The following is a 24,836-nucleotide window of genomic DNA, read 5'->3' on the forward strand; positions in this document are numbered from 1 at the left end:
TGTTGCCTCTATTCTATCTTCCAGCACCACCATTTCCTCTCTTAGGGTAGTCAGCGCCACCTGCTGGGAGGATTCTATTCTGGCCACCACATCCTCCAGATCTTTTTTGCTGGGGAGGGCCAATATAAGCTCTCTCAAAGCCTGCAAGTCATCTCGAGAGGGGCCAGGGGGCTGGTCGCCTGTCATCAAGGGGTCTTCTGCTTGCCCCAGAGAAGGGGGTGTACCTGGGGTGCAGAGGGACAAAGGGAATCCCAGCACTGGTGATCCCCCGGGTGTCGAGGCCTCCTCTGTCTTCTCAGTGACAAGCTGTGTGGCCGGGCCTGTGGGTCCCCCCCTCCTCCACGCCTCTATACCTTGTTCTGCAGCCGCCGGTCTCACTGCTGTGGCGTTCGCTCGTTTCTCCCCTTCACCAGACGCCCGAGCTGCAGAGGCTGTGGGCGGGCGCCGGGTCGCACCAGGGGAATCCCCAGCCGGGGAACGCTGCAGAGACGCCGTCGCCATCTTGTCCTGGGCCGCCGGCGGGAGCTCCCGGCCCGGCCCCGCCAGGTATCTGGAGAGGCTCCCCTGGGACTTCTGGCTCCCTCCGGGGGATGCGGAGGTGGGCGCACCACCCGGTCTTTTCTTGGGGGCCATCCTGGATGCGGAGGGACCGCGGTAATCTGTAGAATTAAGCTGTGGGCGCAGGAGCTCTGGAGGTAAGCTTCCTCACGCCACCATGTCTAGGACACGCCCCTCTTTGGTCACTTTAGACATGAATGGGGTCCCCTGATCCGTAAGGATCTCCTTGGGCAACCCCACCCGGCAGAACACAGCAAACAACTCCCGAGCTATAAGCTTGGCTGCAGTATGTCTGAGAGGTATCGCCTCTGGATACCGGGTGGCATAGTCAACGATCACTAGGATATGCTGGTGCCCTCGAGCAGACTTTACGAGGGGCCCCACCAGATCCATCCCTATCCGTTCAAAAGGGACTTCTATAATGGGTAACGGTACCAACGGACTGCGAAAGTGGGTCAGGGGTGCGGTAAGCTGACACTCCGGGCAGGTTTCGCAGAACCGTTTTACCTCCCCAAAGACCCCGGGCCAATAGAACCTTTGCAATATTCGCTCCTGCGTTTTCTTGACCCCTAGGTGACCACTCATCAGGTGTTTATGAGCCAAGTCGAGGACCCGCCGGCGATACGGCTGGGGCACCACCAACTGCTCTACCCCTACGCCCCGTATTTCATCTACCCGGTAGAGTAAATCCTGCTTAAGAGCAAAATGGGGGTATCTTACCTGGGCACCAGGCAGCTGTGCCACCCCGTCAACTACTGTCACCCGACTCCGGGCATGTATTAATGTAGGGTCCTGGAGTTGGGCTGTCCCAAACGTATCCGGGGACGCCTCCAACTCCGGGATGGGCTCGACCGTCTCAGCCTCTCCTGCCAATACCGCTAGGGGCGACCTATCAGGTTCACATCCTGTCCCTATCATGGGGACCCCTACGGCAGGCGTCCCGGATTCAGGATTGTAGGGCTCAGGTCCCGGACTGACCAATATCTGAGGGGACTTAGGAGGTCCCTTCCATAAAGTCCAAAAATAGGGCAGATCCCTTCCTAGGATCACATCATAGGGAAGAGTATTAATAAGTCCCACCTCATGTTGCACCTGACCGCAAGGTGCTGTGATGGTGACTATCCTCGTGGGATAGTCTCGGCGGTCCCCATGTATGCAAACCACCCCCACGGTACGTCCGGTGGCCTTTACTTTAGCCCTTAGGGTTGATCGCACAAGGGTCACTAAGCTTCCGGAATCCAACAAGCCTGTAACCGGACATCCATTCACCTGAATTTGGCACAAGTGGGGCTCAGTCTCTGGGTAGACCAGGTCAGCGGTACACACCACCTGAGCATACATTGAACCCCGCCGGGTAACCCCACAATCCATGGGCTCCGTGGTGAGTGGACACTGGGCTTCCATATGTCCCACCCGCTGGCACCGCCAACATCTAATAGGGAAGGACACCCCCTTGACGAGTTGTCGTTTAGGGTACATAGTTTTCCGGACCTCAGGGACGGAGGGTGCGGCTTCAGACGGGACGGTAGCGGACTCCCGCACCGGTGTCAGCGGTGGGTCCTTGGCCCTAGGCTTGGAGGGGCCGGACCGACGGGCGGTACGCAAAGTCTCAGTGTCCCGTATCAAGTCCTGCGTAGCCACATGCCGCTCTACCAGGGACACTAATTGGCCCAGGGTACTCGGGTCACCCTGTCCGACCCACCGTTGAACGGTGACGGGTAAAGTGCGCACAAAACGATCCACTACTACCCTTTCCACCATTTGCGCCGGGCTCAGAGTGTCAGGCTGCAACCACTTTTTTACAAGATGTAACAAGTCATAGGCCTGGGAGCGTACGGGTTTGGCTTCCTCATAGAACCACTGATTTACCCGCTGAGCCCGTACATAGGTATTCACCCCCAACCGAGCCAGTATTTCGGCTTTCAGGGTCACATAGTCAATGGCGTCCTCGGTACAGAGGTCCAGGTATGCTTTTTGGGGTTCCCCCGTCAGATAAGGTGACAATACCTCAGCCCACTGCGGGGTCGGCAGCTTTTCCCGCTCGGCCACCCGCTCAAACACCGCCAGGAACGCTTCCACATCATCACCCGGGGTCATCTTTTGCAACGCTTGTCTCACCGCTTTCCGGACGCTGCCGTCGTCACCCGGTCCCTGGGTTGTTGGTGCCGGTCCGGCACGGATCGACTTGGCCAGGAGAACCATCTGTTCTTGGTGCCTTTTTTCCTGCAATTGCAAGGCTTGCTGCTGACGTGCATTGGCCTGATCCATCTGTTCTTGGAATTTTTTTTCCTGCACTTGCAAGGATTGGAGCAGGTGTGCATTGGTTTGTAGCTGCTGTGCATTAGCCTGTTGCTGCTGTGCATTAGCCTGAGCCAAATGCTTTATTATGTCCTCCATGGCGTCGCCGGGTTTGGGCTGTAGTATAGCCGCTCGAATCCAGGACATGCGCAGCTGGGTCACCAGGGATGAATGCTACACCTCACCGGCTGTCATGCCCGCATTCTCCACCATATGTGAGGTAGCGTCGTCGGCTGCGCTGCAGAAGACACGGGATCCAGGCACCAAGGTTCACAGCACACGGTTTATTCCAAAGAAAAAGTCCATAATATTACATATGTGCCTTTCCGGCAGAGAACTCAGGGAGATGTGATCACTTCCTCACACCCGGCACACCTGCCCTTGTTCCTGAATCTATTTATCCCTCCCTTCAGCCTGTAGGGAAAACAGCATTAACCCTATAGTGGATTATCATAGAGTGAGCACAACCGGGGCGAGACATACCGGCCGTCATAGATAACCCCGGTCACAGTCTCACAATATACAGAATAATACAGATACTGAGAATTACACCCAGTATACAGGACAGGAGAAGTGGTACTGTGCAGTGTATATATACAGAATAATACAGATACTGAGGATTACACCCAGTATACAGGACAGGAGAAGTGGTACTGTGCAGTGTATATAAACAAAATAATACAGATACTGAGGATTACACCCAGTATACAGGACAGGAGAAGTGGTACTGTGCACTGTATATACAGAATAATACAGATACTGAGAATTATATCCAGTATACAGGACAGGAGAAGTGGTACTGTGCAGTGTATATATACAGAAAAATACAGATACTGAGAATTACACCCAGTATACAGGACAGGAGAAGTGGTACTGTGCAGTGTATATATACAGAATAATACAGATACTGAGGATTATACCCAGTATACAGGACAGGAGAAGTGGTACTGTGCAGTGTATATATGTCACGGCCGGGCGGTCGGGCCGACCCAGGAGGTGGATCCACTGGACCGAACTCTTAAGATGGTGGTAGGGAGTCCGGCAGCTGAAGCACTGATGGGCAGCAGAACAGTCCGTGCAAGTGAAGGCAGCGGAGGAGTCCCTGGGACCACGGTGTCACAGATGGTAGTCCTGGTGACGTAGCTCAGGTTCGGAAGCCGAGATGATATCAGGCGGGGTCCGGAACCTCAGGAGCGAGATGACGGGTCACCGCAGGGATCCGAGATGGTACGGACTGTCAGATGGCAGACGGACAGTGTGCGGGGTTCAGGATACGGCAGACGGGATGGCGAGGCAGGTACGGCTCTACAAAGAGAGATAGGTGAGTACAGGCACATAAACACCAGGAGACCTGACTCCTAGCTCAGGGAACACGAAGATCAGGCCCCGCCCCCTTGGACACTAACCCCCTTTATACCCAGTACCTGTTCCACCTCATTTCCTGTTAATGGACGCTGGCCCTTTAAGAAAGGGTCAGTGACCGCGCGCGCGCCCTAACGCGCATGCGCGCCGCCCGGGTGCCAGAAGCCAGGGAAGGAGGCTGAGGGGAGGACGCAGGAGAGCCGGCCAGGTCCTGGGAAGCCGTCGGGCGCCGGGATCGGGAACCAGGGGGCCTGGGACGGACGGAATCCGGGGGCTGAGGAGCGGGCAGCGTGGCAGGTGAGCCGGGGAGCGGGGGTGAGGACCCGGGGAGCGTGACAGTACCCCCCCCCCCCCCACGCCCCCCACCCCGCAACCGGGACATGAAGGCACGGATAAGAGGAGTGCCCACGTTCTCCCTGGGCTCCCAAGACCTATCCTCAGGACCATACCCCTCCCAGTCCACCAGGAAGAACTGCCGACCTCGTACGGTCTTCATGGCCACGATATCCCTTACCGCATAGATGTCGTCATCGGCAATAGGTGGAGGGGCCGGACTGGCAGCATTGGAGAAGGGACCAAGGACCACCGGCTTGAGCAGGGAGACGTGGAATGAGTTGGGTATCCTCATCGTGGCCGGGAGCTGTAGCTTGTAGGAGACCTCATTGATCTTGGCGAGGACCTTAAACGGCCCGATGTAGCGAGGACCCAGCTTGTAGGAAGGTATCTTCAATCGGATGTACTGGGAAGCAAGCCAGACCAGGTCACCAGGAGAGAAACACGGAGGGTCCAGACGCCTCTTGTCAGCGTGTTTCTTCATCCGCTGGGAAGCGCGTCCAAGGGACGCCTTGACAGAGTCCCAAATGGTAGCGAAGTCACGGGCTACAGTATCAGCCGCAGGGACATCCGAAGAAGGGGATATAGGCAATGGAACGGAGGGCTGAAGTCCGTAAACGACATGGAAGGGAGATTTGGAGGACGACTCACTGATGTGGTGGTTATGTGAGAATTCAGCCCAAGGCAGAAGCGTGGACCAGTCGTCGTGATGGGTGTTGACATAGTGACGTAAGAAGGATGTCAAGATTTGATTGACCCTCTCCACTTGGCCATTAGACTGAGGATGGTATGCGGAAGAAAAGTCCAGAGTTACTCCCAGGTGTTTGCAGAGCGCCCTCCAGAAGCGGGAGGTGAACTGAGTTCCTCTGTCGGACACGATGTGGGATGGAAAGCCATGCAAGCGGAAGATGTGATGGATATAGGCTTCCGCGAGTTCCTGAGCAGAGGGCAGTCCAGCCATGGGGATGAAGTGGGCCATTTTGGAGAACCGGTCCACCACGACCCATATGACTGTGTGTCCAGAGGATAATGGCAAGTCCGTAATAAAGTCCATCGCAATGTGTTGCCAGGGAACTGAGGGTATCGGTAGAGGCAGCAGACGGCCATAGGGCAGGTGTTTGGGCGTCTTGTTCCTGGCACAAGAGGAGCAGGCAGAGACAAAGGCGGCGACGTCAGTGCGAAGGGATGGCCACCAGTAATGGCGTACAATCGCACCCCATGTTCTCTTCTGGCCTGCATGGCCGGCTGTTTTTGAGGCATGACCCCAGTGTAACACTTTTTGCCTGTCGGTCTCCGAGACATAGGTCTTCCCGGGTGGTATCTGGGCCAGAGTGACGGGAGCCACCGGAACAATCTTGCTAGGAGGGATGATAGGTTGGGTAGTCTCTTCCTCCTGCTCCATGGACATGAGGGACCTAGACAAGGCATCGGCGCGTATATTCTTGTCCGCGGGTCGGAAGTGGAGCTGGAAGTCAAACCTGGCAAAGAATAAGGACCACCTGGCTTGCCGCGGGTTCAGTCGCTGAGCGGACCGCAGGTATTCCAGGTTCTTGTGGTCCGTGTAGATGGTCACGGGGTACACTGCTCCTTCCAGGAGGTAGCGCCACTCCTCCAGAGCTAGTTTGACCGCCAATAATTCTCGGTCACCGATGGTGTAATTCCGTTCTGGTGCTGAGAAGCTCTTAGAAAAGAAACCGCAAGTCACCATCTTCCCGGAGGAGGATTTTTGCATGAGCACTGCTCCGGCTCCTGAGGAGGAGGCATCCACCTCCAAGGTGAACTGGCGGTTTAACTCCGGTCGGTGGAGTACAGGAGAGGAGGCGAAAGCTCGCTTCAAAGAGCAAAACGCGGCGTCGGCCGCAGGTGACCAGTCCTTTGGTTTAGCCTCCTTTTTGGTCAAAGCGGAGAGAGGGGCAGTCAGGGCGGAGAAGTGCGGGATAAACTGGCGGTAGTAGTTGGCGAATCCCAGGAACCGTTGGATTGCCTTCAGTCCAGAAGGAGGAGGCCAGTTGAGTATGGAGGAGACCTTCTTTGGATCCATCTGCAACCCAGTACCCGAGATGATGTATCCCAGGAAAGGGAGAGAAGACTGCTCAAAGACGCACTTCTCATATTTGGCGTAGAGACGATTCTCTCTCAGTCTTTGTAGAACCAGCTTTACGTTCTCTCTGTGGGTCTGGAGGTCCGGAGAGAAGACAAGGATGTCATCCAGATAAACTACTACACAGAGGTAGAGGAGGTCCCGGAATATGTCGTTCACCAGTTCTTGGAATACGGCAGGAGCGTTACACAGACCGAAGGGCATCACGCAGTATTCGTAGTGCCCGTCGCGAGTATTAAATGCGGTCTTCCATTCGTCCCCAGAGCGGATACGAACTAGGTTGTAGGCACCCCGAAGATCCAGTTTGGTGAACACACGGGCTCCTCTGAGCCGGTCGAACAATTCGGGGATGAGCGGTAGGGGGTACTTGTTTTTTATGGTGATCTGATTCAAGCCCCGGTAGTCAATGCATGGGCGTAGGTCACCCTCTTTCTTCTTAACGAAGAAGAAGCCTGCTCCCGCAGGAGAGGAGGATCTCCGGATGAATCCCTTTGCCAGGCTTTCCGTGATGTATGTGGACATGGCCCTGGTTTCCGCTGGAGACAACGGATATATCCGTCCTCGAGGTGGTGTTGTTCCTGGGAGCAGGTCGATGGCGCAATCGTAGGGACGGTGTGGCGGAAGTACCTCAGACTCCTTCTTGTCAAAAACGTCCGCGAAGGACCAATAGGCCGAGGGCAGTTCCGGTAGGTTCTCTGGAGCCGGGGGACGTCGGATTGGTTGTAGGGACTTTAGACATCTCTCATGACAGGCAGAGCCCCAACGAGTGATTTCGCCAGTACCCCAGCTGACTGATGGTTCGTGTGTCCGCAACCAAGGAAGTCCCAGCAGGATTTGATGGGACATGTGTGGAAGGACGTAGAGAGCGATGTTCTCGGTGTGCAGAGCACCTATACGCAATTCCACCGGCTTGGTGATCCAGGAGATGGTATCAGAGAGGGGTCTCCCATCCACCGAGGCAATCATTAGGGGCTTATCGAGTGGAGTAACAGGCAGCTGGTACTTGTCCACCGTGGCCTGCTGGATAAAATTGCCTGCTGCTCCGGAGTCGAGGTATGCCTCAGCCGTGAAGCGCGTCTCTCCTGTTGACACTTGTACCGTCCACATAACTGGGTCTGAGAGAGTCCCAGCACCTAGGGTGGCCTCTCCTACCAACCCTAGGCTTTGGAGTTTCCCGGCCTTTCCGGACAGGAGCGTAAGAGATGTGTGCCCTCTCCGCAGTAAAAGCAGAGGCCTTTGGCGAGCCGCTCTGCTCTACGTTGGTCAGACTGTCGTACTCGGTCAACCTGCATGGGCTCGTGGACAGGAATCCCAGCTGTTGAAGAGTGAGGCACAGAGGACTTCTGTGGAGGAGGGGAGTGCCGTACTGCACGTCTCTCACGATACAGCTCTTTGGAGCGTTCCTGGAAACGAATGTCCACTCGAGTGGCTAGGGCAATCAGGGCATCTAGGGTGGAGGGCACGTCACGACCCGCCAACTCATCCTTGATGCGACTCGAGAGTCCTTCCCAGAAGGCGGCTGTCAGGGCCTCATTATTCCACCCGAGTTCAGAAGCCAAAGTACGGAAACGGATGGCATATTGACCCACCGTCAGTGTTCCTTGACGTAGGCGGAGGAGGGATGAAGCAGACGCAGAGGCGCGTCCCGGCTCGTCGAAGGTGCTGCGAAAGGCCTGCAGGAACTCTTGAAGGTTCTTGGTCATGGGGTCCTCCTTCTCCCACAAGGGGTTCATCCACGCCAGCGCCTCGCCCTCCAGATGAGACATTATAAAGGCGACCTTGGCTTGGTCAGAGGCGAACAGATGTGGCAGCTGCGTGAAATGAAGGGAACACTGGTTTATGAAGCCCCTGCAGGTCTTGGGATCTCCAGCATAACGAGGTGGTGACGCCAAACGGAGACGGGAAGCATCTGAAGAGGCTGCCACTGGTGCGGGAGCCATGGCTTGCATAGCTGGGGACCTGGGTGCCGCAGGCGTCATTGATGCTTGTAACGTGTACAGGCGGGTGTCCACGGAGGTCATAAATTGCAACATGCGGGTCTGGACTTCATGCTGACGTCGGAGTTCCTCTTGCAAGGCCGCTAGTGCTGCAGCGGGATCCATGGCCTGATCTTACTGTCACGGCCGGGCGGTCGGGCCGACCCAGGAGGTGGATCCACTGGACCGAACTCTTAAGATGGTGGTAGGGAGTCCGGCAGCTGAAGCACTGATGGGCAGCAGAACAGTCCGTGCAAGTGAAGGCAGCGGAGGAGTCCCTGGGACCACGGTGTCACAGATGGTAGTCCTGGTGACGTAGCTCAGGTTCGGAAGCCGAGATGATATCAGGCGGGGTCCGGAACCTCAGGAGCGAGATGACGGGTCACCGCAGGGATCCGAGATGGTACGGACTGTCAGATGGCAGACGGACAGTGTGCGGGGTTCAGGATACGGCAGACGGGATGGCGAGGCAGGTACGGCTCTACAAAGAGAGATAGGTGAGTACAGGCACATAAACACCAGGAGACCTGACTCCTAGCTCAGGGAACACGAAGATCAGGCCCCGCCCCCTTGGACACTAACCCCCTTTATACCCAGTACCTGTTCCACCTCATTTCCTGTTAATGGACGCTGGCCCTTTAAGAAAGGGTCAGTGACCGCGCGCGCGCCCTAACGCGCATGCGCGCCGCCCGGGTGCCAGAAGCCAGGGAAGGAGGCTGAGGGGAGGACGCAGGAGAGCCGGCCAGGTCCTGGGAAGCCGTCGGGCGCCGGGATCGGGAACCAGGGGGCCTGGGACGGACGGAATCCGGGGGCTGAGGACCCGGGGAGCGTGACAATATATATACAGAATAATACAGATACTGAGGGTTACACCCAGTATACAGGACAGGAGAAGTGGTACTGAGCAGTGTATATATACAGAATAATACAGAGACTGAGGATTGCACCCAGTATACAGGACAGGAGAAGTGGTACTGTGCAGTGTATATATACAGAATAATACAGATACTGAGAATTATACCCAGTATACAGGGCAGGAGAAGTGGTACTGTGCAGTGTATATATACAGAATAATACAGATACTGAGAATTACACCTAGTATACAGGGCAGGAGAAGTGGTACTGTGCAGTGTATATATACAGAATAATACAGGTACTGAGGATTACACCCAGTATACAGGACAGGAGAAGTGGTACTGTGCAGTGTATATATACAGAATAATACAGATACTGAGGATTATACCCAGTATACAGGACAGGAGAAGTGGTACTGTGCTATGTATATATGCAGAATAATACAGATACTGAGAATTACACTCGGTATACAGGACAGGAGAAGTGATACTGTGCAGTGTATATATACAGAATAATACAGATACTGAGAATTACACCTAGTATACAGGACAGGAAAAGTGGTACTGTGCAGTGTATATATACAGAATAATACAGATACTGAGAATTACACCTAGTATACAGGACAGGAAAAGTGGTACTGTGCAGTGTATATATACAGAATAATACAGATACTGAGAATTACACCCATTATACAGGACAGGAGAAGTGGTACTGTGCAGTCTATATATGCTGAATAGTACAGATAGTAAGAATTACACCCAGTATACAGGAAATGAGACATGGTACTGTGCAATGTATATATACAGAATAATACAGATACTAAGAATTACACCCAATATACAGGACAGGAGAAGTGGTACTGTGCAGTGTATATATGCTGAATAATACAGATACAGATACTGAGAATTACACCCAGTATACAGGACAGGAGAAGTGGTACTGTGCAGTGTATATATGCTGAATAATACAGATACTGAGGATTACACCCAGTATACAGGACAGGAGAAGTGGTACTGTGCAGTGTATATATACAGAATAATACAGATACTGAGAATTACACCCAGTATACAGGACAGGAGAAGTGGTACTGTGCAGTGTATATATGCTGAATAATACAGATACTGAGGATTACACCCAGTATACAGGACAGGAGAAGTGGTACTGTGCAGTGTATATATACAGAATAATACAGATACTGAGAATTACACCCAGAATACAGGACAGGAGAAGTGGTACTGTGCAGTATATATATATATATATACACACAGAATAATACAGACACTGAGAATTGCACTTAGTATAGAGGATTGAAGTGGTACTGTGCAGTGTATATATACAGAATAATACAGATACTGAGGATTACACCCAGTATACAGTATTTAGCAGATAATTTGAAGGTAAAATTGGGGCCCAGTGTTATCAATCAATGGCATGACAATCAGGTGTTAGTGGGAGACCTAAGTCTACTCGACAAGTAGAATAGTGCAGATATGTGTGTGCTCGGGCTCAGGAAGCAGTGCCAGAAGCACAGCGCTAGCAGTCTGTAGTCAGGACAGGTGGAGTCATGGGGGAGGGGCACAGACAATGCTCCGGATGCTTCCCCTTTCTCCTGAGTCCATTGATCATAATTATCAGTAAAGTTCCTCATATATCCCTTAAATAGCTGCCGGCCAAACGATGCTTCGGCCAATTGCTCAGCTACGCCGTCTCTCCCATACACAGGCGCACTAGTCTAACCGACCGCAACTGTGTTTGTTCTCTATGAGAAAACCACTGACAGGCGTCTCTGCCGGCGGCTTATCTCAGGAAGGAGAAAGTGATCATGCCAATGCTCATCGGCCCTGAAATCTACTTTACATGTAATGCACATGTTCTGTGTAAAATAAAGGGACAAAAAATAACGGATGTTTTTTTCTGCTGGACACTACGGATGGCAGAAAGAAAGTCACCGGGTTTTTGCAGCTTGTCTGTAGATTTTATAGCAATCCAGTATATATTTATTCCTCAGCTCGGCCCCGTATGATCTACTGCTGTGAGTCATTCCTGATCTGAATCACAATCCTAAGGGATGAATCACAAAGCCTGTACCTATGCAGTAAGCGAGGAGAGCAGCTATGGCAGAGTGTGCAGAGGGAGGAGGGGAAGAAGTATATAGACTGCGAAAGTGGCAATGGCAAAGTGTACAGGGAGAGGAATCACACAGACTGCGGAGAGCAACTATGGCAGAATGTGCAGGGGAAAGGGGAGGAATCACACAGACTGCGGAGAGCAACTATGGCAGAATGTGCAGAGGGAGGAGGGGAAGAAGTATATAGACTGCGAAAGTGGCAATAGCAAAGTGTACAGGGAGAGGAATCACACAGACTGCGGAGAGCAACCATGGCAGAGTGTGCAGGGGGAGGAGGGGAGGAATCACACAGACTGCGGAGAGCAGCTATGGCAGAGTGTGCAGGGGGAGGAGGGGAAGAACTATATAGACTGCGAAAGTGGCAATGGCAAAGTGTACAGGAAGAGGAGAGGAATCACACAGACTGCGGAGAGCAGCTATGGCAGAACGTACAGGGGAAAGGGGAGGAATCACACAGACTGCAGAGAGGAGCTATGGCAGAATGTGCAGGGAGGGAGGGGAGGAATCACACAGACTGCAGAGAGCAGCTATGGCAGAATGTGCAGGGGAAGGAAGAGATGAATCACACAGACTGCAGAGAGCAGCTATGGCAGAGTGTGCAGGGGGAGGAGGGGTGGAATCACACAAACTGCAGAGAAAAGCTATGGCAGAGTGTGCAGAGGGAGGAGGGGAAGAACTATATAGACTGTGAAAGTGGCAATGGCAAAGTGTACAGGAAGAGGAGAGGAATCACACAGACTGCGGAGAACAGCTATGGCAGAATGTGCAGGGGAAAGGGGAGGAATCACACAAACTGCAGAGAGAAGCTATGGCAGAATGTGCAGGGGAGGAGGGGAGGAATCACACAGACTGCAGAGAGCAGCTATGGCAGAATGTGCAGGGGAAAGGGGAGGAATCACACAGACTGCGGAGAGCAACCATGGCAGAATATGCAGGGGAAAGGAGAGGAATCACACAGACTGCGGAGAGAAGCTATGGCAGAATGTGCAGGGGAGGAGGGGAGGAATCACACAGACTGTGAAAAGTGGCAATGGCAATATGTGCACAGGGAGAAGTGGAGCAATCACACAGACTGCGGAGAGCAACCATGGCAGAATGTGCAGGGGGAGGAGGTGAGGAATCACACAAACTGCAAAGAGAAGCTATGGCAGAATGTGCGGTGGGAAGAGGGGAGGAATCACACAGACTGTGGGTGCAACCATGGCAGAATGTGCAGGGGGATGAATCATGAAGACTGTGGAGAGCAGCTATGGCAGAATGTGCAGGGGGCTGAATCATGAAGACTGTGGAGAGCAGCTATGGCAGAATGTGCAGAGGGAGGAGTTGAGGAACCACACAGACTGCAGAGCGCAGCTATGGCATATTGTGCAGGGGGAGGAGGGGAGGAATCACACAGACTGCAGAGAGCAGCTATGGCATAATGTGCAGGGGGAGGAGGGGAGGAATCACACAGACTGGGGAGAGCAGCTATGGCAGAATGTGCAGGGGGAGGAGGGGAGGAATCACACAGACTGCAGAGCGCAGCTATGGCATAATGTGCAGGGGGAGGAGGGGAGGAATCACACAGACTGGGGAGAGCAGCTATGGCAGAATGTGCAGGGGGAGGAGGGGAGGAATCACACAGACTGCAGAGAGCAGCTATGGCAGAATGTGCAGGGGGAGGAGGGGAGGAATCACACAGACTGCAGAGCGCAGCTATGGCATATTGTGCAGGGGGAGGAGGGGAGGAATCACACAGACTGGGGAGAGCAGCTATGGCATATTGTGCAGGGGGAGGAGGGGAGGAATCACACAGACTGGGGAGAGCAGCTATGGCATATTGTGCAGGGGGAGGAGGGGAGGAATCACACAGACTGGGGAGAGCAGCTATGGCAGAATGTGCAGGGGGAGGAGGGGAGGAATCACACAGACTGTGGAGAGCAGCTATGGCAGAATGTGCAGGGGGAGGAGCGGAGGAATCACACAGACTGGGGAGAGCAGCTATGGCATAATGTGCAGGGGGAGGAGGGGAGGAATCACACAGACTGCAGAGAGCAGCTATGGCAGAATGTGCAGGGGGAGGAGGGGAGGAATCACACAGACTGCAGAGCGCAGCTATGGCATATTGTGCAGGGGGAGGAGGGGAGGAATCACACAGACTGGGGAGAGCAGCTATGGCAGAATGTGCAGGGGGAGGAGCGGAGGAATCACACAGACTGGGGAGAGCAGCTATGGCATAATGTGCAGGGGGAGGAGGGGAGGAATCACACAGACTGCAGAGAGCAGCTATGGCAGAATGTGCAGGGGGAGGAGGGGAGGAATCACACAGACTGCAGAGCGCAGCTATGGCATATTGTGCAGGGGGAGGAGGGGAGGAATCACACAGACTGTGGAGAGCAGCTATGGCAGAATGTGCAGGGGGAGGAGTGGAGAAATCACACAGGAAGAAATCCACTCCAGACAGCGTGCTTTTTTGCGGCCCTGTACACAGAATGAGACATTTTTGACATATACTGTGGGAGATGGGACAATCCCATTATGTTTCATCAAGATGCCATTTAATGGGGAACAATGGGCAAACTTGGTTCCCAACATGGTGCCTTCGTTTTACAGAAGTGTAAATGCAGTAAACATAATTAGTGTTGTGTTCCTCTCTCTCATGGGCCTAATGAGCTCTATAGGATGAGCTTAAAGGGGCTGTCCGGTCTGAACAAGTTCTCATGTATCCCCAGGTCAGATGCTGGGACCTGTACGATTGGCAAAAATTGGCACTTATATCCCCATTAGAATGGAGGGACTGTGCCTGCGTCCGACCGCCGCTCCACTCCTTCCCTGAGGGGCTACCGAGGGCTGGCGGCAGCGCCATAGAGAATGAATGGAGCAGAGATCGCTCATTTCTTATGCAGATTCCTTGGGGTGCCAGAGGTCGGACCCCCACTGATGACCATGTGATCACCTATGGTCGCACTGTGTGAATATTGGTCTTTGCCAGCAGTGGCGTAACTTGAAGCTCAAGGGCCCTAATGCAAAAGCTCCAAGGGGGCCCTCAATTATTGCAAGTCTTTAATAGCATTGGTCTTTTCATATAGGTCAATGGGACTTTTTAGAGCCCCTTAGGCTCCAGGACTCGGGTGTCTGTGACAGCACCCCTGCACCCATTGTAGATACGCCCCTGTTTGCCAGTCCCTTATGTCTGGGATATGGACATAGCTTCTTGGTAGACTTCTGTCTGTAACCATGGAAACTGCAGCCGTGACTAAAAAAAGCCTCAGGTGTAATACCAGCGGCGGCCACACGTGTCAGCAGAGGACACAGGCTGCAGATCACAAGGCAGCGCTGGTGGGAGGGGCTCTGTGAGGAGGCTTTGTGACGTCACGCAGCGAGTCTATATAAATGAGTCGTCCGCAGGGCGACAGTTATATACGAGCGCTAGTAGTGAGGACCTCGGCGCTGCTCCCGTTATAAAGCTCTTTGTACTGACAGAGTCCTGTGACCGAGCTCCGTTTCCGCTCCGTTCTCTACCAGTCATTTGGGGACATTTGCATATTTTTCTTTTATTTCTGTCAGGATGAAGACGAAATTCTCCTGCGCGGAGGAGCTGCAGAGCTCTCTGGGGTTACTGATCAGCTCGGCCGGGGGGCTGGTGGCGAGCCAGAGAGCGGCCGAGACCGTGGTGGCGGAAGCCCGAGACGAGGAGAACTGCCGCGCCAAGGAGGACGAGCCCGAGCCGCGCACCAGGCGCAAGGCTTACCGCTGGTGCAAGGAGTTCCTGCCCGGGGCGTGGAGGAGCCTGGAGGAGGAGCGCTTCCAGATCAGCGTGATACGGTGGGTGTGCGGAGGCCGGCGGCGTGCACAGCTGGCAGCGGACTGCGGGGCTGCCCCTCCTGAGACCCGAGGAGCTGCCCCATGTAGCTGCAGCGCCCTCCTGAGACCCGAGGAGCTGCCCCGTGTAGATGCAGCGCCCTCCTGAGACTGTAGGGGCTGCCCCGTGTAGATGCAGCGCCCTCCTGAGACCCGAGGAGCTGCCCCGTGTAGATGCAGCGCCCTCCTGAGACTGTAGGGGCTGCCCCGTGTAGATGCAGCGCCCTCCTGAGACTGTAGGGGCTGCCCCGTGTAGATGCAGCGCCCTCCTGAGACCCGAGGAGCTGCCCCGTGTAGATGCAGCGCCCTCCTGAGACTGTAGGGGCTGCCCCGTGTAGATGCAGCGCCCTCCTGAGACCCGAGGAGCTGCCCCGTGTAGATGCAGCGCCCTCCTGAGACTGTAGGGGCTGCCCCGTGTAGCTGCAGCGCCCTCCTGAGACCCGAGGAGCTGCCCCGTGTAGATGCAGCCCCCTCCTGAGACTGTAGGGGCTGCCCCGTGTAGATGCAGCGCCCTCCTGAGACTGTAGGGGCTGCCCCGTGTAGATGCAGCGCCCTCCTGAGACTGTAGGGGCTGCCCCGTGTAGATGCAGCGCCCTCCTGAGACCCGAGGAGCTGCCCCGTGTAGATGCAGCGCCCTCCTGAGACCCGAGGAGCTGCCCCGTGTAGATGCAGCCCCCTCCTGAGACCCGAGGAGCTGCCCCGTGTAGATGCAGCGCCCTCCTGAGACCCGAGGAGCTGCCCCATGTAGCTGCAGCGCCCTCCTGAGACCCGAGGAGCTGCCCCGTGTAGCTGCAGCGCCCTCCTGAGACCCGAGGAGCTGCCCCGTGTAGATGCAGCCCCCTCCTGAGACCCGAGGAGCTGCCCCGTGTAGATGCAGCCCCCTCCTGAGACCCGAGGAGCTGCCCCGTGTAGATGCTGCCCCCTCCTGAGACCCGAGGAGCTGCCCCGTGTAGATGCAGCGCCCTCCTGAGACTGTAGGGGCTGCCCCGTGTAGATGCAGCGCCCTCCTGAGACTGTAGGGGCTGCCCCATGTAGATGCAGCGCCCTCCTGAGACCCGAGGAGCTGCCCCATGTAGATGCAGCGCCCTCCTGAGACCCGAGGAGCTGCCCCATGTAGATGCAGCGCCCTCCTGAGACTGTAGGGGCTGCCCCGTGTAGATGCAGCGCCCTCCTGAGACCCGAGGAGCTGCCCCATGTAGATGCAGCGCCCTCCTGAGACCCGAGGAGCTGCCCCATGTAGATGCAGCGCCCTCCTGAGACTGTAGGGGCTGCCCCGTGTAGATGCAGCGCCCTCCTGAGACTGTAGGGGCTGCCCCGTGTAGATGCAGCGCCCTCCTGAGACTGTAGGGGCTGCCCCGTGTAGATGCAGCGCCCTCCTGAGACTGTAGGGGCTGCCCCGTGTAGATGCAGCGCCCTCCTGAGACTGTAGGGGCTGCCCCGTGTAGATGCAGCGCCCTCCTGAGACTGTAGGGGCTGCCCCGTGTAGATGCAGCGCCCTCCTGAGACTGTAGGGGCTGCCCCGTGTAGATGCAGCGCCCTCCTGAGACTGTAGGGGCTGCCCCGTGTAGATGCAGCGCTCTCCTGAGACTGTAGGGGCTACCCCGTGTAGATGCAGCGCTCTCCTGAGACTGTAGGGGCTGCCCCGTGTAGATGCAGCGCTCTCCTGAGACTGTAGGGGCTGCCCCGTGTAGATGCAGCGCCCTCCTGAGACTGTAGGGGCTGCTCCCTGTGTGGGTACCCCTCTCCAGAGGCAACTGCTCCTGTGTTCAGAGAGCCACTAGGTCTCCATACACCCTAATGTCGGCTGAACCCATCAATAACTGGTGTGGGGCTTCCCTTCCTCCTCAGACTGCGGTGGCTGCTCCCCGAGGGGTTGTCACCTCACCCCCCACATCCTCCTGAGGCGGTGGCTGCTCTTATTTCCCAAGGGCGCTGCCCCAACTCTTCCTATGGCAATGGTGGCTGCTCCCCGAGGGGTCTGCCACACCCACCACCACCTGAGGTGGCAATGGTGGCTGCTCCCCGAGGGGTCTGCCTCACCCACCACCACCTGAGGTGGCAATGGTGGCTGCTCCCCGAGGGGTCTGCCTCACCCACCACCACCTGAGGTGGCAATGGTGGCTGCTCTCCAAGGGGCCTGCCACTCCCACCACCATTTGAAGTGGCGGCGGCTGCTCTGAGGGGTGTGACACACACCCACCACCATTTGAGGTCGTGGCGTCTGCTCCCCAAGTGGGCTGCCACACCCACCTTCTGAGGCCATGGCGGCTGCCTCCCCCACCTCCTGAGGGTGCGGCGGCTGTGTTCAGCACTGTTCTCCATACACATTAGGCTGTCGGCTGAACCCACTGATAACTGGTTTGACCAATGGTCTGATGTGTATGGGGCGCCGGCCGACTGATTGGAGACGTCAATCACACGTCGGGTTGCGGACTGCTGATTTCCATTGTCCTGGAGAAAAGCCGCCGGCTGAAGTGTCACTCGTCTGCTTTCCCATTGAACACAAAGGATCGCTCGCGCAGTCATCTGGTCCCTGTAGCAGTAAATTCTTTGCCTTCAGTGATTATGCATTTAAAGAGTTAATGGACAAAATATATTGGACAATTCCTTAATTCGGTAGTCTGTGATTCGCGATCGCTGACCCGTCTGTACGGTGACGCATGCTATCTGGTGCATTGTTGCATGGTGTCGGTACTTTTCCACTATCTGAATGCCAGTGCTATCAATGTCTGTGCGTCTCCAGGTAATGGAAAAGTACCGAGCACCTCACCCGCACTGATACATGAGAAATAATATTTACGGTATATGGCACCAACATATTCAACAGCAATTTACAATTTGGAGGGGATATATACAGGTAAATGCCAGACACATAATTCAACTTCTTATACACGAGGCGTGGAGCCCTGATTGCAAGAGCTTACAATCTAGACTGACACTTACCTTGCATCTTACGAGCTAAATACTTATAGGAAGCTCGTCAGGTCTGTTCCTTACTGGCCGAGACGCAGATCTTGACCTGTCTGATAATTAAGAGTTAATGGTGAGTAGTTTTGAGATTTGCATGATAGTATATCTCTATTCCTCCATCTCCAATTAAGGTTGTGTTTTTGCTGCAGGAAAAAGCAATGTTGTACCATAAGCAAAAGTGGATGAGATTTCTTAAATATGGACGCGCTGCTTATTATTTTACTTGCAGATTTGAACCATGTGTTTTTTCAAATTTGCTGCATAATAATTTTTAGTGTTTTGTTTTTTTTTTACCCATTCAAATGCATGGAGGAAAAAACACTATTTTGCTGTAAAAAAAAAAGATTGCTAATTCTGTGTTCATATACGTCACATTTATCCTGCTGATCTGCCAGTGTACACCGGCTACAAAGTGCCTGACATGATTTTTCAAGCTTGCCTTAAAGGAAACCTGTCACCAGTTTTTTGGCCTATAAGCTGTGGCCACCACCACCGGGCTCTTATATACAGTATTCTAACACTCTGTATATAACAGCCCAGGCCGCTGTGTAGAACATAAAACACATTATAATACTCAACTAAACCGGTCGTTGCCGTGTGTGTGGGTCAAATGGGCGTTCTCGTTCTCCGGTGACAGCGCCGACTCTTTCGGCCATCTGTCACCGCCCCTGTCGTTTTTCTGAAGCTGCAGTGCATGACTCGTCCGATGTCATAGGCTAGTTTCACACTTGCGTTGGACGGCTTCCGTAGCATTGCGTTGTTACGGATGCGTTGCATATAGTGGCACAACGGATGCTACAGATCGTACAAAACAGAAAGCTTTTTTTTTTATTTTTTCTTTACAGTTTTACCGGCAGCAGACTATTGTGAACGATCAGCTGATCACTCTCAATAGCCGGTGGCCAATGGCTCAGTTGAGAGCTCTCACTTGCCGGCGGCCGAGCATGCCGGGGGGCGAGCGCTCAGCTGAGCGCTCTCACTTGCCGGCGGCCGAGCATGCTGGCGGGCGAGCGCTCAGCTGAGCGCTGTCACTTGCCGGCGGGCGAGCGCTCAGCTGAGCGCTGTCACTTGCCGGCAGGCGAGCGCTCAGCTGAGCGCTGTCACTTGCCGGCGGGCGAGCGCTCAGCTGAGCGCTGTCACTTGCCGGCGAGCGCTCAGCTGAGCGCTGTCACTTGCCGGCGGGCGAGCGCTCAGCTGAGCGCTGTCACTTGCCGGCGGCCGAGCATGCCGGCGGGCGAGCGCTCAGCTGAGCGCTGTCACTTGCCGGCGGCCGAGCATGCCGGCGGGCGAGCGCTCAGCTGAGCGCTGTCACTTGCCGGCGGCCGGTCGCTCAGCTGAGCCCTGTCACTTGCTGGCGGCCGAGCGTTCAGCTGAACGTTTGGCCACTGTGAGACAAAATAAAGTTTGATTTTTTTTAAAAAAAAAGAGCATGCGCAGTGAAATCCTGAGGATTCCGCTGCTCAAAACGTTACATGCTGCGTTCCTCCCGCTGGGCGGAAGCAACGGAGCGTCGCCCAGCGGAAGCAACGCAGGTCCTTTTGGCACAATCCGTCACCATACAAGTCTATGGGAAACAGTGGAATCCGTTAACGGATTCTGCTGTTTTCCAAAAGGGCGGATTGTAACGGAAGGAAAGCAACGCAAGTGTGAAAGTACCCATACGCACTCGCCAGCATTCAGGTCCTGAGCAGGGCAGATCAAAGTATTGTAGTGTTCCTGCGCAGGATCGGCAAGTGTGTATGACTTAGCGTCATGCACCGCGGCTTATAGGCCGGAAAAGTGGCGACAGTTTCACTTTAAAATTCTTATTCTCAGCAGCACATCGTCCTATCTAAACAGGGTGTGCTGCCGAGAACAATATTTTATGCCCACAGAACATATTACCGATCATTTTGGGATCTACGGTCAGCCCAAATATTGAGACTACAGATTGGCGGTTTAATACTGCGGGTTACCTGGTCTTAACCCTTAGGGTATGTGCTCACGGTCATGCTTGCTGGCATTCTGGACCTAGCGATTGAGACGCTAGCATCCTGTGTTGTAGCGCACGTCATCCGTGCACACAATCGGGGTCACTGACAGCAGATTTTCGCTGTGTTCTCCCGTTTCGAATATTTGTGTCTCCACAAGAAAAAATTGACATGCTGCAGATAGGAAACCCGCGCCACAGGTCCGTTTCCGAAATGGTAAAACGCACAGTGGGCAGGAGATTTCTATAAATCCATCCTCTGTGCTTGTACTGTACAACGCAGAGTCTTGGATGCAGTGAACAGTGTCCAAATCGCTGCTAACGCTGATTGTGGGCTCGCATCATGAAAGTGATGTTTTTGAGAACTTGCATGGTAAATATGCAGCTTTGGCAAGGAGTCCCATAATACAGATGTAGCAAAGGTTATAGTGACTCCACGCACAGACTTTGCAACTTGTCACAGAAGGATATCTCCCAAAAGAGGATTAAAATAACCTGACATGTCACTGGCTTGTGCAATGTTAAGTTTGGGTCGACTTGCCCCTTTGTTTATTGTTGTGATACTCCTGTGCTGTTATGAGTCAATTTAATCTTTGCTCTATCTGTATGCTCACCCCGCCTCTCGGTGACTGATGGCAGCGTTACTCCTTGTCACTGTGCTTGGTGCTGATCCTGCCAGTCCAGTTTTGGAGGGGGGTAGCCACATTTTATGCAGATCAAAGAACTTGCTTCACAGTGAAAGCCAGTAATATGACGGACGGTTTAATAGGAACCAAACGGGTCCAGTTATGCTGAATGGGATCTGTCCAAATGGTAAAATGCCGCCCTCCCCATAGGAGCCCAAACAGATCCATTTATGGTGCATGAGGCGTATGCATCGCTCATAGTTCTGATGAGTTTTTTGGCGTAATTCCATTTTCTTGTGCTTAGAACAAAGGATTATTCTCCTCTTCAGAAGTTACCTATCGTAGCATGTGAGAACTTTCTAATCAGTGGGGGTCCGACCGCAGCACATTGTCTGAGACATGCGCCTCTCCTCTCCATTCATTGTCTGTGGGACTGCCCATATAGAATGGGTCTATGCGCATTTCCACCCACCACTCCATTCATACAAAACTCTGCAGAGTCCCATTCTCTGGATCGGTGGTATGCAGTAGTCAGACCCCCAACAGTCAGGAATTAGTCCCTTATCCTATATTGATGTGATTAACCTTGAAAGATGGAAATAACCCTTTAAGGCTATGTGCACACAGTGCGTTTTCGGGTGCGGTTTTGGCCTCAAAACTGCATGACTTTGCTTCCCCTGCAAAGTCTGAGTTTTCATTTTTGCTGTTCGCACACAACTTTTTTATTTGCGTTTTTGAGCTTAAAAAAAATGGACATGTCAATTCTTTCCTGCGTTTTTCTGCGTTTTCCCCCCATGCAATGCATTGGAAAAACGCAGCCAAAAACGCACCAAAACGCTGTAAAAACGCATGCGGTTTTTGCCGCGGGTGCGTTTTTAGCGGCCAAAAGCGCACAAACGCAGCGTCAAAAAAACGTAGCGTATTTACATAGCCTAAGGCTCTGTGCGCACACTGCTGTTTTTCCTGCGGATTTACCGCGGTTTTTGTTGCAGAAATGGTGCAGTTTTTGCTCATAAGCTTCCTGCAGTCCTTCCCCAGCAAAATCTATGGGAAATCCAAAATGCTGTGCGCAGTTTTTTGGGTTTTTTTTCCTTTATAGGTTTTGCTGCATAATTTCTGCAGCAAAAAAGTAGCGTCACTACTTTTCCGCAGGTACCTGCGTTTTTGCCATAGATGGTTAAAAACCGCAGGGACCAACCTGCGGTAAAACTGGATGCGAAATCTGCCAGAGGGTGCGGATTTTTCGTAAGATTTTTCCCAGTGGGCACAGACCCTAAAGCTCATATTACTGTTTGAATAATGTCTTGGCCGATCGTTCACCTGGAGTCTCTAAGGCTAGGTTCACATTTCCATTAAATTGTATCAGTCACAATCCGCGGCTCTGGTTAATGGAATCTGTTTAGCGGATTCCGTTGTGTCCCATAGACTTGTATTGGTAGCGGATTGCCAATGATGACCTTGCGTTGCATCCGCTATGCAGCGGTCAGTGGTTTTTGGACTGACCGCGGGGCGAAAACGCAGAATGTAACGTTTTCTGGCCGTCAAAATTAACGCACCGCGCAGGAATCGGTCACAATCAGTCAAGCTTCTAATGGATGTCTATGGTGCTGGATTCCGTCGTATTCAGTCTTACGACTGAATCCAGCGCTGGATTCAGTCATGCTCTACTGAGCATGCCCAGCATGTTTGGCACACCCACTGGGCTGTCCCAAACGGATCATGACTGATCCGTCAAAAAAAAACGGACGCACAGCGGATGTAATGGACGCAACGGATCAGTTTTTTCACAGGATTCCTATGAACGGAATCCTGTGAAAAACACATCCGTTGCATCAGTTGACATCTCAAAAACGACTGATCCGTTGCTGACGGATTTAAAACAATGGAAATGTGAACCTAGCCTAAGGCGGCTCTACCATACACATGAGAGCTCGATTGGCCGAGCAGAGAGTTTTCCAAACTTGTCGGTGGCATATCTCTAGGAGACTATACAATCGCCAGTCTTAAAGGGAACCTGTCAGGTGCAGTATGCACCCAGAACCACGAGCAGTTCTGGGTACATATTGCTAATCCCTGCCTAACTGTTCCAGCCTATAGTAGTATAGATAAAGGGATCTTTGGAAAAAAGTATTTCTAAAGATCCTTTATGATATGCTAATGAGGCCAGGGACTAGTCACATGGGCGTTACTTCCCCTGGCTAGTCGGCCCCTTTAGCTTGTTAGTACGCCCCTGTGGGCGTGCGAACATGCTAATGATTGTGCAGCATCAGAGGAAGGTCACGCTCACCTCTGCTCCCATCGTGTCCGAGTCCTGGATTTCGGCTCAGTGCACATGATCCTGGTTTTTCAGTCATGCGCACTATGAAGCCGGGTGTATGAGTCCAGGCTTCAAACCAATGTAGTGCGCATGACTGAGTCCAGGATCATGCGCACGGAGCCAAAATCCAGGACTCGAACGCGATGGCAGCAAAGGTGAGTGTGACCATCCTCTGATGCTGTGCATTTTATTAGGATGTTAGCATGCCCACAGGGGAGTACTAACAAGCTAAGGGGGCTGACTAGCCAAGGGAAGTAACACCCTTGGGACTAGTCCCTGGCCTCATTAGCATATTATTTTTTTTATTTTTTTATTTCTATAGCGCCAACATATTCCGCAGCGCATATGATAGAATATCTTTAGAAATACTTTTTCTGAAGCTCTTTATGCTACTGTATACAGGGACTGTTAGGCAGGGATTAGCAACATGCACCCAGATCTGCTCGTGGTTCCCTTTAAGTCTGACATGCCGGATTGACAATTGTCCCCCCTCCCTGACAAATTGTCCGCTGCTCCCATAGTCTTTAATCTCTCCAGAACCTGGCAATACTAGCTTTGGTCAAATTGGGTCTGTGTATGGGGAGGTTTTAACTCCTAATTAGCGGCCAGCTGAAATCAGTGTCTTTCTTACATCTGTAGTATTCATTCTTGCTAATTTTGCTATTGGCGTTTCTGTTCCTTGTGCCGTATCTTCAGCCTCCAGTTACAGGCATGCCCAGCTCCTCACTTCCTAGGCATCAGTTCCTAGTCTTTTTTGTGGGGGGAAAAAAAACCTTGTAGAATTCCTCTCCTGACGTTACCTTTACGGTTGCCTGTGTATTTCTCCTTTAGGAAAACAGAACTGACCTTGTATCTCTGCCCTTCATGTTACACATTTACACTTTTAGCAAACACTGTTACATTATATGGTCGGGGCGTTGCCCACCTGTGCGGTCTGGGGGTCCGTGGTTGTACACGGCGGTGTTGCAGGAGCGGATTTCTCCACGTGATGGCTTTTACAGACCATGAATTGATTGGCTACTAAAAGCCACCATTGACTAATGTTTCTGAGCAGATTTATTTCGTCCACTGCTGAACAAGTGACGTGCGTAAGATCTGCAAAAGATCACACTGACCGGGTTACAATGACCTATTAGTGTAAAGGTCAGGAGGGCTAATTCTGTGTACAGCTGGAGTAATTCCACGCAGTGACCCTATTAATTAGTTACTATCACGGGGAGGGCTCGGTGCCGCAGTTTGCACAGGAAGATCTCCCACCCCATGAGCCGGTGTTCAGGGCTAGTCCTCAGTCACTATTGTGCAGCATACTCTCTGAAAAAGGTTAAATGGCGTGCTTATTGTATGTAATGTCTCCAGGAACAAGTCATTCCAGTTCTTTCAGATTAGATCCTAAAGAAAAGCATACCGCAACTGTAACCATGTGTGATGTGCACAAAATAGTGGCTTAAATAGTATTGTCACTATACTGGATAACACCCTATAGGAACGGGGCCGGCTGCCTTT

General features: G+C 53.2%; 1 protein-coding gene across 1 annotated transcript in view; it reads left to right on the top strand.

Moving 5' to 3' along the window:
- Positions 1-15,003: 15,003 nt before the first annotated feature.
- LOC142254978 (choline kinase alpha-like) overlaps positions 15,004-24,836 on the top strand; it is a 69,441-nt gene continuing 59,608 nt past the window's right edge. The window contains exon 1 of the mRNA XM_075326384.1: positions 15,004-15,415. Within this exon, the coding sequence (XP_075182499.1) occupies positions 15,159-15,415 (257 nt within the window). The 5' untranslated portion in view covers positions 15,004-15,158. The remainder of the gene's footprint in view (positions 15,416-24,836) is intronic.

Source organism: Anomaloglossus baeobatrachus, chromosome 10 (genome assembly GCF_048569485.1).
Source record: "Anomaloglossus baeobatrachus isolate aAnoBae1 chromosome 10, aAnoBae1.hap1, whole genome shotgun sequence".
NCBI lineage: Eukaryota > Metazoa > Chordata > Amphibia > Anura > Aromobatidae > Anomaloglossus > Anomaloglossus baeobatrachus.